At 36.1% G+C, this 18,110-nt stretch overlaps 2 protein-coding genes across 2 annotated transcripts; one reads left to right on the forward strand and one right to left on the reverse strand.

Moving 5' to 3' along the window:
- Positions 1-11,709: 11,709 nt before the first annotated feature.
- Positions 11,710-13,113, reverse strand: LOC136774974 (uncharacterized). The gene is made up of 5 exons (XM_066729448.1): positions 13,081-13,113; positions 12,993-13,007; positions 12,852-12,905; positions 12,436-12,781; positions 11,710-12,137 (listed from the first exon to the last, which is right to left on the reverse strand). Exons 1-5 carry the CDS (start codon positions 13,111-13,113, stop codon positions 11,710-11,712), a joined length of 876 nt encoding a protein of 291 aa, XP_066585545.1.
- A 2,903-nt stretch (positions 13,114-16,016) lies between these two features.
- LOC136774976 (uncharacterized) lies at positions 16,017-17,420 on the forward strand. Its single transcript, XM_066729449.1, has 5 exons — positions 16,017-16,049; positions 16,123-16,137; positions 16,225-16,278; positions 16,349-16,694; positions 16,993-17,420. Exons 1-5 carry the CDS (start codon positions 16,017-16,019, stop codon positions 17,418-17,420), a joined length of 876 nt encoding a protein of 291 aa, XP_066585546.1.
- The last annotated feature ends 690 nt before the right edge of the window (positions 17,421-18,110 follow it).

The raw sequence follows: 18,110 nt of genomic DNA on the forward strand, positions 1-18,110 counted from the left end.
GTTGCTGACAGACTTTGCACCCGCGTACGAATGCTACGGCGTCTTTGAAAACTCCCGGCCAATAGTAATCTTTGCAGATTCTGGCGTGAGTTTTCTGAACGCCAGCATGTCCTGCGGAAGTATTATTGTGAGCTTTCTGTAGGGCTAAAAGTCGAGCCTCTCGCGGGAGGACTAACTTCCACGCATCATAGTAGTGTGGCTATAGGGATTCTGGGACCGGGTGGCGAGGGGGTCGGGGTTTCGCGGGGGAAGGGGAGGTAGGGGAAATACCCCCACTTCTTAGCGGAGGGGGATTGCCCCCACTCCAGGGTGGTGGGGGAAGCCCGGTGGTGGGGGAAAAATAATCACGTGACACCCCGGTGGTGGGGGAAAATTAATCACGTGACACTCCAATTGTTTAGTCTTTAACAAAAAGGTTTATTTATATCGTTAAATCTCTTGGTACTGATAACGTGTATAATTTTATAAGAAGTTTGCGAATCTAAGTAGTACATCGCGCGCCTATCTGCCTATTTTGTTATTTCATCCATTGGTATGCCTAATTTCAAATGAAAAATTCCAGCTGGTGTTCGCAACGGGTCCGCCAAACGTCCCAGCCCTTTACGCGAGAGATATAAGAGAGAGAGAGAACACATATTGTAAAATTAATTTATTATGAAAGGAATTGAGGGAACGTATAAATATACGTAGATTTTGGTGAAACAGCCTTGCGGCATAAAAAACGCACTTTATTATTTAAAATATATATATTTTTTACAATCTTCATTTTTTTTTCTGATATTCTGCAGCGAGATAGCTGGGCTCTGCGTTTTTGAGTAGTTCTTCCATCTAAAATCAAAATGGTCCACTTTGCCTCGTCGAAGTAAGGTCTACCTCAGGCTCCATTTGCGCGCAGCTTGTGTTCCTGTGACGAAAGACTCCGATCGCGTAGCCAATATTTCTCACCTTAGACATAATTGAAATCATGTTGTTACTTTTCGCATAGTAATAGCTCTATTTTTTTAACGAAGCAAGTATACATACAAAAATTCAGCACGTCTTTCATCGATGAAAAAGAAGTAGTAGGTACAGATGAATTTTCATCCTCCTCCTTCCTTAGATTTTATCCTCACAATGCACCAAGTAAATCAGGAAAGTAACGAAAATTTAAATAAAGCAAACTTAAATGCTCCAGACAAAAAACAACGAAGTACTAAATCCATCAATTTCAACGATCGATTAATTTTCTATGATTTTTCAATGTGTACTGCATTGTTGAAGGCATGCACCAAGTAAATCAGGAAAGTAACGAAAATTTAAATAAAGCAAACTTAAATGCTTCCAGAAAAAAATAACGAAGTGCTAAATCCATCAAGGTCAACGATCGATTAAATTTCTATGATTTTTTAATGTGTACTGTTGAAGGTTTGAGGACTGAATGCTGCTCCACCGAGGATATCCCGTTGAGAGAAAGTCTTTATCGGTTTTTAAAATATAAAGTGACATGCGATAAGGAGTTAATTCTTTCTTAATCAAAATAAGAAGAACCATACCCTTCGAATAATCTCCGTATAGATATATTTTTTTTCCTATTGTCTTTAACCTATAGGTTACAATCACAATGGATATTCATCGCAAGTAAGAAAATCTTAGAAAATTACTCTTTCCAAGAAATACGATAATATCGTTTTTCTCTATTGAATTATACTGTGATAAGTCAATCACAATGGAAATTCATCGCAAGTAAGAAAAAAACAAAAATTACCCCTTCCAAACATTGAAATTAAATACGCTTAATATACGATAATATCGTTCATATAAAAAGTCAGTTTGTTAAACGAGAGCTGCATAGTCTTACCACGCGTGCTTGAACTATTAAGAAAAAATAAGTGTGTGATTAAACACATTAAAAAGAAACTTGTTTGTTACATAAAAAAAGGTAAGGATATTTTTTTTTTCATTCGATTAGTACATGCATTATTTAATTGAGTTTTTAACTTTAATGAGACTAATAATTTTTTTTTTTTTTTTTTTTTTTTTCATAGAGATAAAAATGAATTTCAATAAAATCAATGAATTGGGAAGCGTCATTCCAAAAAATTTTGTGAAATTAAATAGCTTGACGGAAAATCAAGAGTACGATATTTCCGAAGTGGACAAAATTATGATAAAATATGGAATGAAAATCATTGTAAAGCTGTCAACAGCCGATTAGGTATTCTTGCCAGGGAGAATGGCAAAATTGGCGGAAGATACGGAGCAGTTGCAGCACCTACAAAAGGCTGCAGCAGCCAATAATTTAATAATGTTATATAAAGGAGGAAAATATCACAACGTGGAATTTAAGTCTAATGTTTGATAGGTATTTTGTATCAAAAAAAAAAATAATGAATAAATTTGTTGTTTATTATATATTTATTTAATAAAAATTGTTTTCTTATTTTTTAACTTACATTTCTAACAATATTCGTAAGAGGATTATATTGTACAATTTTATCGTGTATAATTAGACAATAGGCTGTAGTATTATCCGGAATGATTTCCATACACTCGATCTCGAGTTTGACGTCGACCGTGCCGGTTTTTATGGACTCGTTCTGATGCGAGCAGTCGATGACGAAGAGCGGCCCGTACGTCAAAAAGTCCGTATAGTCGAGCATGGGTCTCGCGAGTTTCTCACCAGCGTATTAGGAGGTGAAAAACTTTACATACATGTCGTAGAGGACGGAGTAGCGGGATTTCGTGAAATCAGTGTCGAGACGATCGTACGGATAAGATTCGGAATTCAGATAGAGTTTGACATCGAGTACTTTGCAATGACTGAATTTGAGCACATCCTCGTGCTGATTACTCTTCTTGTTCGTTCTGAAAGCCAGAATGACGTATCGCGGCTTCTCCAATTGCGTGGACGCTTTCACGGACCACGTGTGTCGCTGCGACTTGGGCAGAAGCGGATACGCGTAAAGTTCCCAGGCGCGAAAAGCGAGTGACAGACTTTTGTCCTGCTCGACGATACTGAGAAATTGGAGTTTCGTAATTTCGTTCAGGGTCACATGGGGTATTCTCCATTGCACTCGTAGCAGCTTGATCGACGAATCGGTGATTTTCACCGATGTGTAAATGGCGTTTGTATCGTCGCGGGCGCGAATGAGAACGAGCTCGTGACGCGCGTTAACGACGACTCGCCGATAATCCTCGCAGACTCCCAGCAGCATTTTCAGGGGCACGCAAAAGCTAAAATTCTTAACAGCCGCCTCCTTTTTGAGCCGGTCTTTGGCTGTAGCGACGAACCATCCGGAATGACGTAGACTGGCGCTCTCCTCGGTGCTCAGGGAAACGAGATTCTTCAGAGTGCTGGTAATACCGACGTTTCTGCATCGGTCGATATCGATACCGTTCAATTCGTAACGAATCTCGTCGAAGAGAAAGGCCGCGGAATTGCAGTCGAGCGTAACTATATCCTCGTTGCTGGCGCTCGCGTCACGCGTGCCCTCCACCAGCTGACCCTCGACGTAGAGATAACTCTCGCACGGCAGGAGTATCAAATCTTGCTGCTGTATGGGAATGCGAATTTCGTCGTTGTTCGCCAACGAGGCGTTCGCATACGGATTGTAGGCATGCATCTCCATTTTGGTGATGCGATTGTCGTAGGTCAGCGGTGCGGTGACGTTCAAGGGATCTGCCATTGTTCCACTATGTACCTTCGTCCAATCTCTTCACGGTGAATCCCAATGATTGTAAAAATTCTATATTTCTTCTCGTTAGCAAGAAGCTCCTCTTGTCGCGATTTTCACTCCGATGAACCGGTGTATTCGACTCCACGTAGGACGAACGACTAGCGAACATTTCATCCAGGTTCACCGCTTTATAATCCTCGTTACTTTTGTAAATTAACATTTTTCTTAATGTGCAATCTTATGGTAATTTCTTCACGTCCAAAGTCTACGAGACGATCGTCCTGATCGAGGATACGTAACGTGAGACGGTCGATTACTCTGACGATGACCAGTAGATAAATGACGGTTTTCGGTGCCTCCGAGATTTTATAGCCCGGTGGTACGCTGGGAAAGAACTCGTGAATAATGTGTCGGGGTCTACCGTTGGTGTACGCACCACCCACAATGTTGCACTCGATGCGTAGAATATTTGTTTTCACAATGTTCACGGTTTCGTCGGATTCAGCCTCGGCGTTCGGTTCGATCACGCGATTCGACGAGAAGCCCAATAGTGAGCCAACGTTATTCGGTTTTCCAAAGTCAATCGAATATTTGCAGAATATTTCACTCTTCAGTGTATTGTTATTCGCTCGTAGAAGAATAACGCTGTCAATGTCGTCTTGAATTTCGTGTCTCGCAGAAATTTGACACTGCAAATACTCATTTATCACACTCAATTCGTAACAGCCTCTGGGTATCGTCAGTACCTTATCGTTATCGTAGTAGAACTTATTATTCGTCTCGTCCACATTGGCTACCGAGTTGTACGTTTGCATGTCCACGAGACCGATCTCGTACCGATCGTCTTGCAGATTGATCGAGGGAAAGAAATCTGAATTTAATACTTATTTACGATCCGATAATGTCACGGTGAAAGACATTTTTTTTTTTTTTTTTTTTCAAAGTATCTGTTCTCGCATGAATTTCACGCACAACTGACCGCAATTGCTTTTATCGTACGATTGATATCGATCATGATTGTAGTAGATTGTAACGTTAGGACCAAAGTAACGCACACATTCTTTCGTCGGTTTCAAATTTCCGAAGGAATCAAAATATACGACGATGTCGTTACGCTTGACGTAGGCTACCCAGTGGGTACCAGGGCTGCATTGATCGTCGAAATTCACGATCGCGCACTCGTTGCACCGCGGCCCGTCGAGCGGCAGAGATGTGCGCATAAAGACTCCACGGAAGTATGGTATGCGTCGGCAGATGCGTGCCAATTGTATGTTACTAGTAGCACCTGAATCCGGGAGAGCATCGCGACGACGACGAAATTTCCCCTCATTCATTTTCTTCCTCTTATCCGACCGTTTTTTTTTGTTGTTTTTTTTTCCACCTCCACGGTTTCCCTCTCCGAGGACTCGCTTGTACGGTTTCAGATAAAGACCTCGGGCTCTCTCCCGCGACGCTTCCATCGCGCGATTGTGACGTTGCATTTCCCGCAATCGTTCTCTCTCAGCTTTTGCACGGTTTACAGCCGTCGCTATACCCGATGCTCCACCTGCCAATGCTCCGACTGCACCTAGCAGTGGGAGTATAGGAATTATACCACCCCGCTTCCTCGGCACTCGAATTCTTCTCTTCCTCGTAGTAGTAGTACCAATTTTTTTCTTGTTGTTGTTGTTCTTTTTTTTAGCCGCTACTGCTTTCTTCATCGCGACAATATTATGTAATCCCAAGCCAAGTTTACGCTTAGCATTCATCGATGCCCATACGGCTGCGGCGACCGCGCGTTCACCCAAGGTCGCGTCTCTTGCGGTAATACGTTCACGCGCTCTCCTCGCTAGCACTTTTTCGGCCTGATGACGCTCCGGTAGATCCTCGTTGTGCCAATATGCTAAGTCGTGATCGAGGCAGGCCTCGTCCAGCGGATTTATACCACGATCGCCGCGCTCCAATCTTTCGCGAAGTCGAGTGCCGGGCCCGCAATAATTGTAACCGGGCACGTGCAGCTCAAATGGCAATTTTTTCAAGACTTTATTGAAGAACGATCCAGACATTTAGAGCAACTGCTTCTCTTGCTGACAAACGTAACAGTCTTTCATCCATCTCGGTGGTCCGTCGTGGTGAGTGGTATTAGGTAGATTGTAGTGTTGCAAGCAATAATGATATTTCTGCACATCCGAGTCCGCGCGAATGTGCCGAGGTAATCTTTCCCACACACTCGCGATACTGTCTGGAAAGTACTCCAGCAATACGATCTTCGGTATGTGTTCGAGCTGATGATTCGTCAAGTTCTGCAGGGAATCGACGACGAATAGCATGAACGCCATCGTAATGGCAACTGACCGAATAGTTCCGTAAATCGCGAAATATAAATGAACGATACAGCTGTTCCCGAAGGTTAATAGCGAGGATGCATTTCGTGAAGCACGTGCCGACTATTCGCGTGACAAATTTGGATGCTCACGATGCTACCACGCAAATAAGAAAACGCCACGGATCGCTATTACCATCTACGATACGCTGCATAATTTGCGGTCCGTCGAATTGCGGTAAGACAAACGTGTTGCTGAGCCTCATAGAGAGTCCGCACGGTGTGAGATTCGAGAACCTGTACGTCTACTCGAAGTCGCTGCAGCAACCGAAGTATCGATACCTGGAGCAGCTTCTGCAGGACACGGAGGAAATTTGTTACTTTCCATTTTCAAACAATTGCGAGGTTGTGAACGTCGCGGATGCAAAGCCGAACTCCATTTTCATATTCGACGATGTGGCCAACGACAAGCAGGACAATATAAGGGACTACTTTTGCATGGGTAGACATTCCAACATCGATTGCTTCTACCTCTGTCAGACTTATGCGAAAATACCAAAGCATCTGATACGAGATAACGCAAACTTGCTAATAATATTTAAGCAGGATGAAACTAATCTGAAGCATATTTTCAACGATCACGTCAACAGTGATATGTCGTATGAGAAATTTCTCACATTGTGTTCGACCTGTTGGAGTCGCGATTACGGTTTCTTAGTAATAGACAAGGATAGCTCTCTGAAGAACGGTCGATATCGCAAAGGTTTCAACGAGTACGCCACGATCGAGTGAACGGCCTTGCGAGTGTCAGGCCGGTAAGGTTTCAACGTGAACGGCCTTGTGAATGTCAGGCCGGTAAGGTTTCACGATCACGGCCTTGAGTGTCAGTTTGATAGTGGAGTGCAGGCCGTTCGGATCACCGTGTCAGGTCGGTTAAAATCCGTGTCGGTTCGGAGAAAGCTGTTGTATACAGCATCGCAACAGGTCGGTTAAAAACCGTTCAATTCGAGGAAAGCTGTTGTATACAGCATCGCGATGGATGAAAAATCGCTTCTGAAGAGGATCGCCAAGACGAGCGAGGTCATTCGCGACAAGCATCGTGCCTTGAAATCGGAGAAGGCGATAATGGAGAGCAGTTTGAACGAGACATTCAAGCCGATAGTCGATCCATTGATGAAACTCGTTTCTCAAACGGAGGATAACACAAATAATAATAATAATAATTCGTTCGTCAACGATAAATTGAAGAGGGGAGCCTACTTCACATCGACACCGTATAAACGAGCAAAGAATCTTAGAAGTAGTATTAGTGAAACTATTACGAATCCATTGGATTTCATGACCGAGGACGACGCGTCTTCTATAACCGATCAAACGTTGTCCGATTCGAAAAAAAGTTTGCTAGAAAAATTAAATATTGATGAAAAAAATGAACCAGGCTTGTTACAATATGCCTTTCAACATAATCGAATACATCCGATCCCTGGCAAGTATATTAAATTACTTCTGACCGATAGGGATAACTTGATTGATCGCGCTTTTGGACCTCTTTATAAAAATGATCAACTGACGCTTGGTAGATGTAAATTTGATATTAGTCATGAAGGAGATATTATTCTCGATAAGACGTTATACACCGGTACAATAGGTACTTATGAACTAATTTTCATGAGAGAACCCAATCGAGCCATTATAAAACCCGACGATTTGGAACAATACAAGAGTATTCTAAATCAAACTAAAGCGCATAAACTGTTAAACGATAGTCTAAAACAAACCAAGGGTAATAAAAGTGCAAAATATAAAGAAATTATGAAACCATTGCTATTGGGAAAACCTATGTTACCGCCTGATCGGTTACCATCAACATCAGGCGCAAGAAAATCGTCAACGTCTGACGCGCCAGCAAGAAAATCGTCAACGTCTGACGTGCCAGCAAGAAAATCGTCAACGTCTGACGCGTCAACATCAGGTGTCAGTAAAGCGTCAACATCATCAAAAAAAAAAGGGGTAAAGGTCTTATGCGTGTCACCGAGGGACCAATCAACTACGTACATTGGAACGATCCGAATGAATTGATCGAACGTTTGAGACTTTTGATCGCATCGGTGGCTGCCGGTAATACGAGTCATCATAACGAGATACAGTCGATAATCGAGGAGTTGCGCGACGAGGATCTTATCGTATAAAGAAAGTTGCATGTTACATTCTTACCTCAGTGTAATATCAACGTCTTTCGGTAGTACGAGGTAAAAAAAAATTAAATGTCTGATTCCTGCTGTTGTGAAATTTACATTTGTTTAACATACATCGTAGAATGTATACTCTCGACATTACGAGCCATCAAAAAGAGGAATAACGAGCGACAACAAGAGACTGAAATTTGAGAAAAAAGTGACAGTAGTGCATTTGAAATGTCGATAAATAAATTTGGAATTGGACTGGATGGTTAGAGTAGGAAACACTTTCACGAAACAAATTTAGAACATTTACTGCTCGAATTTAAACAATATTTGACAATAACATTGAATAAACATAATGAACAATTTGAGAAAAAGATGGACCAAATTTTGCAAACAATTTGTGAAAAATTGGATGATAAAGTGAGTAAGGAAGATCTGATACGTGAAACACTTAGCAATAATTATAAATTATAGGAATCTGTCCATGTTTGAAAAACAAAAAATGAGCAAAGAAAAGATACAGTTGGTGGATGAGCTCCATGTACCGGCGAGGATAAATTTTCAACGCAGAAGAGTCATCGTGCGTGGCTTCGACGATCTCTGGCAGGCCGATCTTGTTGATATGCGCAATTACGTCGATGCGGGTCACCAGTACATTCTCACTGTAATCGATACCCTCTCGAAATACGCTTGGTCGGTGGCATTAAAGACCAAGAGCGGCAGAGAAGTGACGACGGCAATGACGAGAATCCTAAAGACCGGCAGATGTCCGAAAAATTTACAGACCGACAACGGCAAGGAGTTTTACAACGGTGACTTTCAGGCGTTGATGAGGAAACGCGAGATAAATCACTACTCGACCTACAGCGTGATGAAAGCGTCGATAGTCGAGCGCTGGAATCGTACGTTGAAGACGGAAATGTGGAAATGATTTACGCTGAACGGCAATTACAAGTGGCGCGCTATGCTGCAAGAGTTGGTGGATGCGTACAATGCGCGAAAGCATCGTACCACGGGAATGCGTCCCGTGGATGTGAAACCCGAGCATGCAGATAAGCTACTCAAGACAGTATACAGTCACATCAAGGTCGCAGGTCGTGCCAAGTTCAAAGTCGGCGATTTCGTACGAATCAGTAAATACAAGCAGATGTTTGCCAAAGGCTACACGCCAAATTGGACGACCGAAATATTCGAGGTGGCGAAAGTGCAGAGGACCTATCCCGCTACGTATCTCCTCAAGGATTCCAGGGGCACGGAACTGTTAAGTGGATTTTACGAATACGAGCTTTCGAAAACCATCAATCCCGATGTGTATCTGGTAGAGAAAGTATTGCGCAGAAAGGGCGATAAAGTGTTCGTTAAGTGGCTGGGATTCGACAGTACGCACAATTCCTGGATAAATAAGAGCAATGTTTTATAAGAACTTTTATTGAGATGTATCGTTGAAATAAAAAAAAACAATAAAGCGACTAAATAAAAACAATAAATAAATTATAATTTTAGACTATAATGTCCCCAGGGTAGAGTCGCCGCGGTGCCGGGTGTAACGAAACGCTTGTCGTCGTACGGACTGAGGGCGACCTTTCTCTGACTGATCGAGAAAACTCGGTGCAGCTTCGATCTAATTAAATTTTGACTGCGAGACTGTACGGTGAAATGGTCCAAACAATCCTTGTAGTCGTCAAATGTTATATTTCTATCGATAACGTAACCTTTGACACCTTTGGCTTTTTTGGTAATTCTCGCACAGTCCTGCACCTTGAAAGTATACATTTTTGCCCTCAGTCCTACGAACTCGGTCATGATACGACCATTGTTCTCGTCATTCATCAAACCAGGTATCTTTTTGTTGACGCGCGGCAAGTCATACCGATTGTCGTCGGGATAATCGCTGGTGTCGAATCGCGCGAGATCGCGTTTCATGTACGAGTAAACGTCGTCGCACTCCACGCTGTATATCAGACTGTCCGTGTCGGTATACATCGCTCTACATTTACCGCCGAATGTAGGAAGCATATAGTCATAGTGAAATTCGTACAAGCAAATTTTTGAAATATCTAAAATACTCATTCCCACGTCAATGGGTTTATCAAATTTCGCGGACAATTTCGACAATTGAATCGCGACCAAAATCTCGTTGAAAATCGCGAGACTGTGAAAATTCGGTTTGGAAATCAGGCTTTCCGCCCCGTATCTTCGCTCCCACTTGGTTGCGAGCCTCACGTCAACTCTATTCCTCACGTTCTCCATTGTTTTACCGAAAACCGCGTTGTTCATCAACTTGAAGAGATTCCTCTCAAATTCGATAGTGGACGCGGTACGCAAACGCGTGTTCAGCTCGATGTAATCGCGTAGCCAGGTGGACTGCTGAAACTTTAAACCGCGATGTATACGCTCCAGTACGAGTCCATTACGCATACATTGTTGCAGAGCGCGATAATGTATTACGTAACGAGTCTTATCGTTTAAAGGGTGCGGCGTCAATTTACCAACAGCAATAATAATTTTCACTCTATGAGGTTGGCAGCACTGAGTGCATGAAGCGTTTTATTCAAGATGTGCTCTCAGTACAATTTTATGTGCATATCAATACATATGCAGTGCATGTGTGTGATTCGGGTAAATTTTAAATATCTCAAGTTAGATTAAGAGTAAAGTATTTTGAGAAATTAGAAAGATATTTAATGTAAGTTCTAGATATAAAAAACTAATTAGAATTTAATTAAAAGGATTGATATTTTAATTATTTAACTAATATAACATAAGTAGTCATTTGAGATTAAAATTTATATAGAGATGTAATATCAATAAGACAATAAGTTGATATTATATCTTATTATTGCTATTTAGATAAAGAAATTAGTGCAGAAATAGTAAACGCAAAATTGTTTGTATTGAAATGTAGGTTCGATTTTTCAGGTTATTTTAAATGAATACGTTAGACTATAAATGAAGACTTAATAGATAAGCAATTAATTTCACTAGTTGAAAGAAGAGGCTTTTACTATGAATGAAATAATAAAAATAGTATCAGATAAGTTATTATTACATTAATTTTGTAGTTATTTGATCAATAATCAGTATAAGAGCCAATTTCTTTGTTGAAATGTGTTTCTTTCTTTCGCAGGCCATTTAAAACAATATATCACTTTTCTCAATGTTGTGTAAGCAGCAAGAATAAATGATCTCTTCTCTGGTTGAAACATTGATGGATAAGACTAATAACATATGTGGCTGCGTTTTAATTTCTTAATGTTCCAGTCTAAAGATGGTTACGTTGAAAGTTAAATGAAAATGACAAATAGCACTGCTATCTTACAGTCTATGTGAAAAATAATTGCTGAAAAGAAATCAGCATATGCACTTCAAAAATCATTTTTAATTAAAATACTCATAAGTGAGTACTTTCAAATGTTTAGTGGCACGTTTATGCTTCAATGAATATAAAATTAATTGGATTAAATACAAGAAAAACTATAAATAAATGGGTATAGTTTATTGCTGTGAAAGCGGTGCAAGAAGAATGAAATGAAATACTTTCAGAAATAAAAGATTTTTATATTTAATTTTATTCAGTATCATTCTTAGTGATTACAAATGCTATTTCCTCCGAATTTTGAAGGTATTTATTTTTAATTGTAATTAATTTATTTATAATTACGTTGGGCTCATTTTTATTAAGTATAATTTTCGGAATATTTGCTTTATCCAATATTTCGGTTTTCCCTTCTTGGTGACCCATATTTGTTAAAGCGTTGAACATATTTATTTTATCCTGTTCTATTAACTCCTTTATACAGCTGAATTCGTCCATGAATCTTATAATCTTCATTTCTATGTCTTCATTGGTTTCATTCTTTTCTATGTTATTATAAAATTCTAGTATTTCTTTATTAAAATCCAAATCTTTCCTTTTTTTCTCTCTAGGCTTATATGTGTTATTTTTAATTTGAGAAAATTCATCTTTCTTCTCTTGCAATATCATCACTAGATAGCCTAAAAAATATACAACTTTAAAGTTTATTTAAAATTTATGTTACAGAAAGAAATTTGATTACAATGATTCCTGAAATAAATATTACAATGACAAATGGATTTAAATTCAATCGAAATGCATTGTCCGTCAAGAAAAGAGTTGAAGGAAATTGAATATTAAGAATGATGGGTACACTACTTTAACGACTTTGATCCACAATAATTGTTATAAGGAAAAGAAACGTTTACACCATATTATCAATTGGAGAAGATACTAGATGCATTTTGGTGGAAATTATTAAGGACAAATTTTACTTACTGATAAACGAATTTATATCTGGTCTTTTTCCTAAGTGTTTATTCAATCTGCTATTGTATGATTCGGAAAAGTTGTTAGTCCTATTTTCAAGCTTATAAACAGAAAAATTAGCAGGCTTTATTTCTTTTATCCAAAATTTTTCATAATAAGAGAAATAGTTTTCAAAGAAATTTCCGAATTGCGATTCAGCCATTTTTCTTAATAGTTGGAATGTACCAATTATATAATTTTGCGGCAATAATGCTAAGAGTATCATTTTTTTAATGATTATAAATCTCTCCGGGTATACCTTCTTATTTATAGTTTGATTTATTAATGAAAGATTTTGAGCTTTTTTGATTAAGGCCTTAAATCATATAAAAATTTAAATAAAATTTAATTTGCTTTAATCTTACATAATTTAAATTTTATAAAACCATGAAAGGGTGTTCAAAAAATATGAAACCCCTTGAATATTTCAAGAACTCTAGCTTTCAGGAAAAGAGTATAAATTAACTTTTATCTTATTTATTACATCTAAAATAAAATCTATTATGCGTATAAAATTGGTTTTGTACCTTGCAAAATGTATACTAAAGAAAACATGTACAAAGGTTACCTAGTCTGTTTCAAATGAAAACTTATTTGGTATTGCACATATATTACGTTAACTGACAAAGGCCTTCCAAAATGCTGCATCAATTCATTACGTCATTCTGTTGTTCATCTGTCGATTAAATTTGTTAAATAACTAGAGATAAATTTATTACTATGTTTTCCTGAAATACCTTAGTTTTGGAGATATATATTCATGAATTTCTTTATTTTTTTAATACCCTGCCTATATAACTATATATTAAACTTACTTGCGAATAGTGAAAATAGCAATGCGTAATTCTTATATTTGGATACACTGTTCTTACAGCGTTCGCTGTAGCTTTTTCAAAGTCTATCATTACAATTTGTGGTTTGAATTCAACAAAGTTAGACTTTATAAAATCAAAAACTTTCAAATAATCCACCGTTCGTCTATTTTTCATCAATATCCAAAGACAAGGAATAGCCTAAGTAATGTAATATAAAATTGAACATTATTTTTGTATCGAATTGCAAAAAATATTAGGAAAAGAAATAAGTCTTACTTTATTAACATGATCATTACTAGCAATTGAAATTGTTAAAAGCTGTAGATTTTTCTCCTTGAAATTTGGAACCGATTTAAATGTTCCATCCACAAATATTTTGTCTGCATATGTCATCACGCTTTGGAAAAAAACTTTATCGTAAAAACATATGTTTAGTATGTTTGCATTATCGTCCTTTAATATTGTGGTATTTACACCAATATTTCCACCATTTTTATCATTAATAATGATATAATTGGCAAAATTTGCTAGATCATTTTCTTTTAATTTAATATTCGGTCTATTCTCATTCTTTTTAATACACCGTTGCAGCGTTCGCCTGCAGGTGTTGAACGGTATTTCATTTTTAATAAATGGACTGCTGCTTTGACAAATATGATATAAATTTACATAAGAACAAAAATTGAGAAGGGAAAAATAAATTTTATACATATTAATAATCTTTTACTTACTTCAATACTAAGGAATTATAAATTTGCTTAGGTTTTGTGCTATATGTTTTTGCTGTCTTTCTCATGTCATTTAAAATTAACATTCTATTGTTTTTTACAATATCTGGTTCATGGTTATGAGGAACATCAGAAGGATAAAATTGATTGTCAAAAAATCGACCGTGAGCTTTACAACCGAACTTTACACTTTTTATACAGTATAAATACCTGACAGGAAAATATTTGTTGAGAAGGAAAGAGAGACTAATAGGGATTATAGAGTATTTTGTTAAAACAAATATAATATTTACAATTTATTATTTCTTCGGTTTTTTATGAAATATCTATAATCGTTAAAAATCCATAATTTTCTTTCTGATTTATTTGCCAAAGACATCTTGCCACAAATTAAACTGTATATCACAAACCGCAAATGTTGTAGAGACCAGCCTTTTTGCTGCTATACGACTGTTTTTAACATTTAACAACATGTACACATACATGTTCAATGGCTGCGTTTCAAAACTTTAGCGCTACGGTAGCGCTAGGTAAGATACGGGTCATGATTGGTCAAATTGATTCAACTGACCAATCATGATATAGCGCTACTTTAGCGCTTAAAATTTGAAACGCAACCAATGTTTTCGTTTGCAACTACACGCTATTACATGTCGAAAACAGTCGTATAGCAGCAAAAAGGCTGGTCTCTACAACATTTGCGGTTTGTGATATACAGTTTAATTTGTGGAAAGATGTCTTTGGCAAATAAATCAGAAAGAAAATTATGGATTTTTAACGATTATAGATATTTCATAAAAAACCGAAGAAATAATAAATTGTAAATATTATATTTGTTTTAACAAAATACTCTATAATCCCTATTAGTCTCTCTTTCCTTCTCAACACATATTTTCCTGTCAGGTATTTATACTGTATAAAAAGTGTAAAGTTCGGTTGTAAAGCTCACGGTCGATTTTTTGACAATCAATTTTATCCTTCTGATGTTCCTCATAACCATGAACCAGATATTGTAAAAAACAATAGAATGTTAATTTTAAATGACATGAGAAAGACAGCAAAAACATATAGCACAAAACCTAAGCAAATTTATAATTCCTTAGTATTGAAGTAAGTAAAAGATTATTAATATGTATAAAATTTATTTTTCCCTTCTCAATTTTTGTTCTTATGTAAATTTATATCATATTTGTCAAAGCAGCAGTCCATCTATTAAAAATGAAATACCGTTCAACACCTGCAGGCGAACGCTGCAACGGTGTATTAAAAAGAATGAGAATAGACCGAATATTAAATTAAAAGAAAATGATCTAGCAAATTTTGCCAATTATATCATTATTAATGATAAAAATGGTGGAAATATTGGTGTAAATACCACAATATTAAAGGACGATAATGCAAACATACTAAACATATGTTTTTACGATAAAGTTTTTTTCCAAAGCGTGATGACATATGCAGACAAAATATTTGTGGATGGAACATTTAAATCGGTTCCAAATTTCAAGGAGAAAAATCTACAGCTTTTAACAATTTCAATTGCTAGTAATGATCATGTTAATAAAGTAAGACTTATTTCTTTTCCTAATATTTTTTGCAATTCGATACAAAAATAATGTTCAATTTTATATTACATTACTTAGGCTATTCCTTGTCTTTGGATATTGATGAAAAATAGACGAACGGTGGATTATTTGAAAGTTTTTGATTTTATAAAGTCTAACTTTGTTGAATTCAAACCACAAATTGTAATGATAGACTTTGAAAAAGCTACAGCGAACGCTGTAAGAACAGTGTATCCAAATATAAGAATTACGCATTGCTATTTTCACTATTCGCAAGTAAGTTTAATATATAGTTATATAGGCAGGGTATTAAAAAAATAAAGAAATTCATGAATATATATCTCCAAAACTAAGGTATTTCAGGAAAACATAGTAATAAATTTATCTCTAGTTATTTAACAAATTTAATCGACAGATGAACAACAGAATGACGTAATGAATTGATGCAGCATTTTGGAAGGCCTTTGTCAGTTAACGTAATATATGTGCAATACCAAATAAGTTTTCATTTGAAACAGACTAGGTAACCTTTGTACATGTTTTCTTTAGTATACATTTTGCAAGGTACAAAACCAATTTTATACGCATAATAGATTTTATTTTAGATGTAATAAATAAGATAAAAGTTAATTTATACTCTTTTCCTGAAAGCTAGAGTTCTTGAAATATTCAAGGGGTTTCATATTTTTTGAACACCCTTTCATGGTTTTATAAAATTTAAATTATGTAAGATTAAAGCAAATTAAATTTTATTTAAATTTTTATATGATTTAAGGCCTTAATCAAAAAAGCTCAAAATCTTTCATTAATAAATCAAACTATAAATAAGAAGGTATACCCGGAGAGATTTATAATCATTAAAAAAATGATACTCTTAGCATTATTGCCGCAAAATTATATAATTGGTACATTCCAACTATTAAGAAAAATGGCTGAATCGCAATTCGGAAATTTCTTTGAAAACTATTTCTCTTATTATGAAAAATTTTGGATAAAAGAAATAAAGCCTGCTAATTTTTCTGTTTATAAGCTTGAAAATAGGACTAACAACTTTTCCGAATCATACAATAGCAGATTGAATAAACACTTAGGAAAAAGACCAGATATAAATTCGTTTATCAGTAAGTAAAATTTGTCCTTAATAATTTCCACCAAAATGCATCTAGTATCTTCTCCAATTGATAATATGGTGTAAACGTTTCTTTTCCTTATAACAATTATTGTGGATCAAAGTCGTTAAAGTAGTGTACCCATCATTCTTAATATTCAATTTCCTTCAACTCTTTTCTTGACGGACAATGCATTTCGATTGAATTTAAATCCATTTGTCATTGTAATATTTATTTCAGGAATCATTGTAATCAAATTTCTTTCTGTAACATAAATTTTAAATAAACTTTAAAGTTGTATATTTTTTAGGCTATCTAGTGATGATATTGCAAGAGAAGAAAGATGAATTTTCTCAAATTAAAAATAACACATATAAGCCTAGAGAGAAAAAAAGGAAAGATTTGGATTTTAATAAAGAAATACTAGAATTTTATAATAACATAGAAAAGAATGAAACCAATGAAGACATAGAAATGAAGATTATAAGATTCATGGACGAATTCAGCTGTATAAAGGAGTTAATAGAACAGGATAAAATAAATATGTTCAACGCTTTAACAAATATGGGTCACCAAGAAGGGAAAACCGAAATATTGGATAAAGCAAATATTCCGAAAATTATACTTAATAAAAATGAGCCCAACGTAATTATAAATAAATTAATTACAATTAAAAATAAATACCTTCAAAATTCGGAGGAAATAGCATTTGTAATCACTAAGAATGATACTGAATAAAATTAAATATAAAAATCTTTTATTTCTGAAAGTATTTCATTTCATTCTTCTTGCACCGCTTTCACAGCAATAAACTATACCCATTTATTTATAGTTTTTCTTGTATTTAATCCAATTAATTTTATATTCATTGAAGCATAAACGTGCCACTAAACATTTGAAAGTACTCACTTATGAGTATTTTAATTAAAAATGATTTTTGAAGTGCATATGCTGATTTCTTTTCAGCAATTATTTTTCACATAGACTGTAAGATAGCAGTGCTATTTGTCATTTTCATTTAACTTTCAACGTAACCATCTTTAGACTGGAACATTAAGAAATTAAAACGCAGCCACATATGTTATTAGTCTTATCCATCAATGTTTCAACCAGAAAAGAGATCATTTATTCTTGCTGCTTACACAACATTGAGAAAAGTGATATATTGTTTTAAATGGCCTGCGAAAGAAAGAAACACATTTCAACAAAGAAATTGGCTCTTATACTGATTATTGATCAAATAACTACAAAATTAATGTAATAATAACTTATCTGATACTATTTTTATTATTTCATTCATAGTAAAAGCCTCTTCTTTCAACTAGTGAAATTAATTGCTTATCTATTAAGTCTTCATTTATAGTCTAACGTATTCATTTAAAATAACCTGAAAAATCGAACCTACATTTCAATACAAACAATTTTGCG

Source organism: Prorops nasuta, unplaced genomic scaffold (assembly GCF_024137725.1).
Source record: "Prorops nasuta isolate Cenicafe-Biocafe unplaced genomic scaffold, Cenicafe_Pnas_1.2 PNAS00007, whole genome shotgun sequence".
NCBI classification, from domain to species: Eukaryota; Metazoa; Arthropoda; class Insecta; order Hymenoptera; family Bethylidae; genus Prorops; species Prorops nasuta.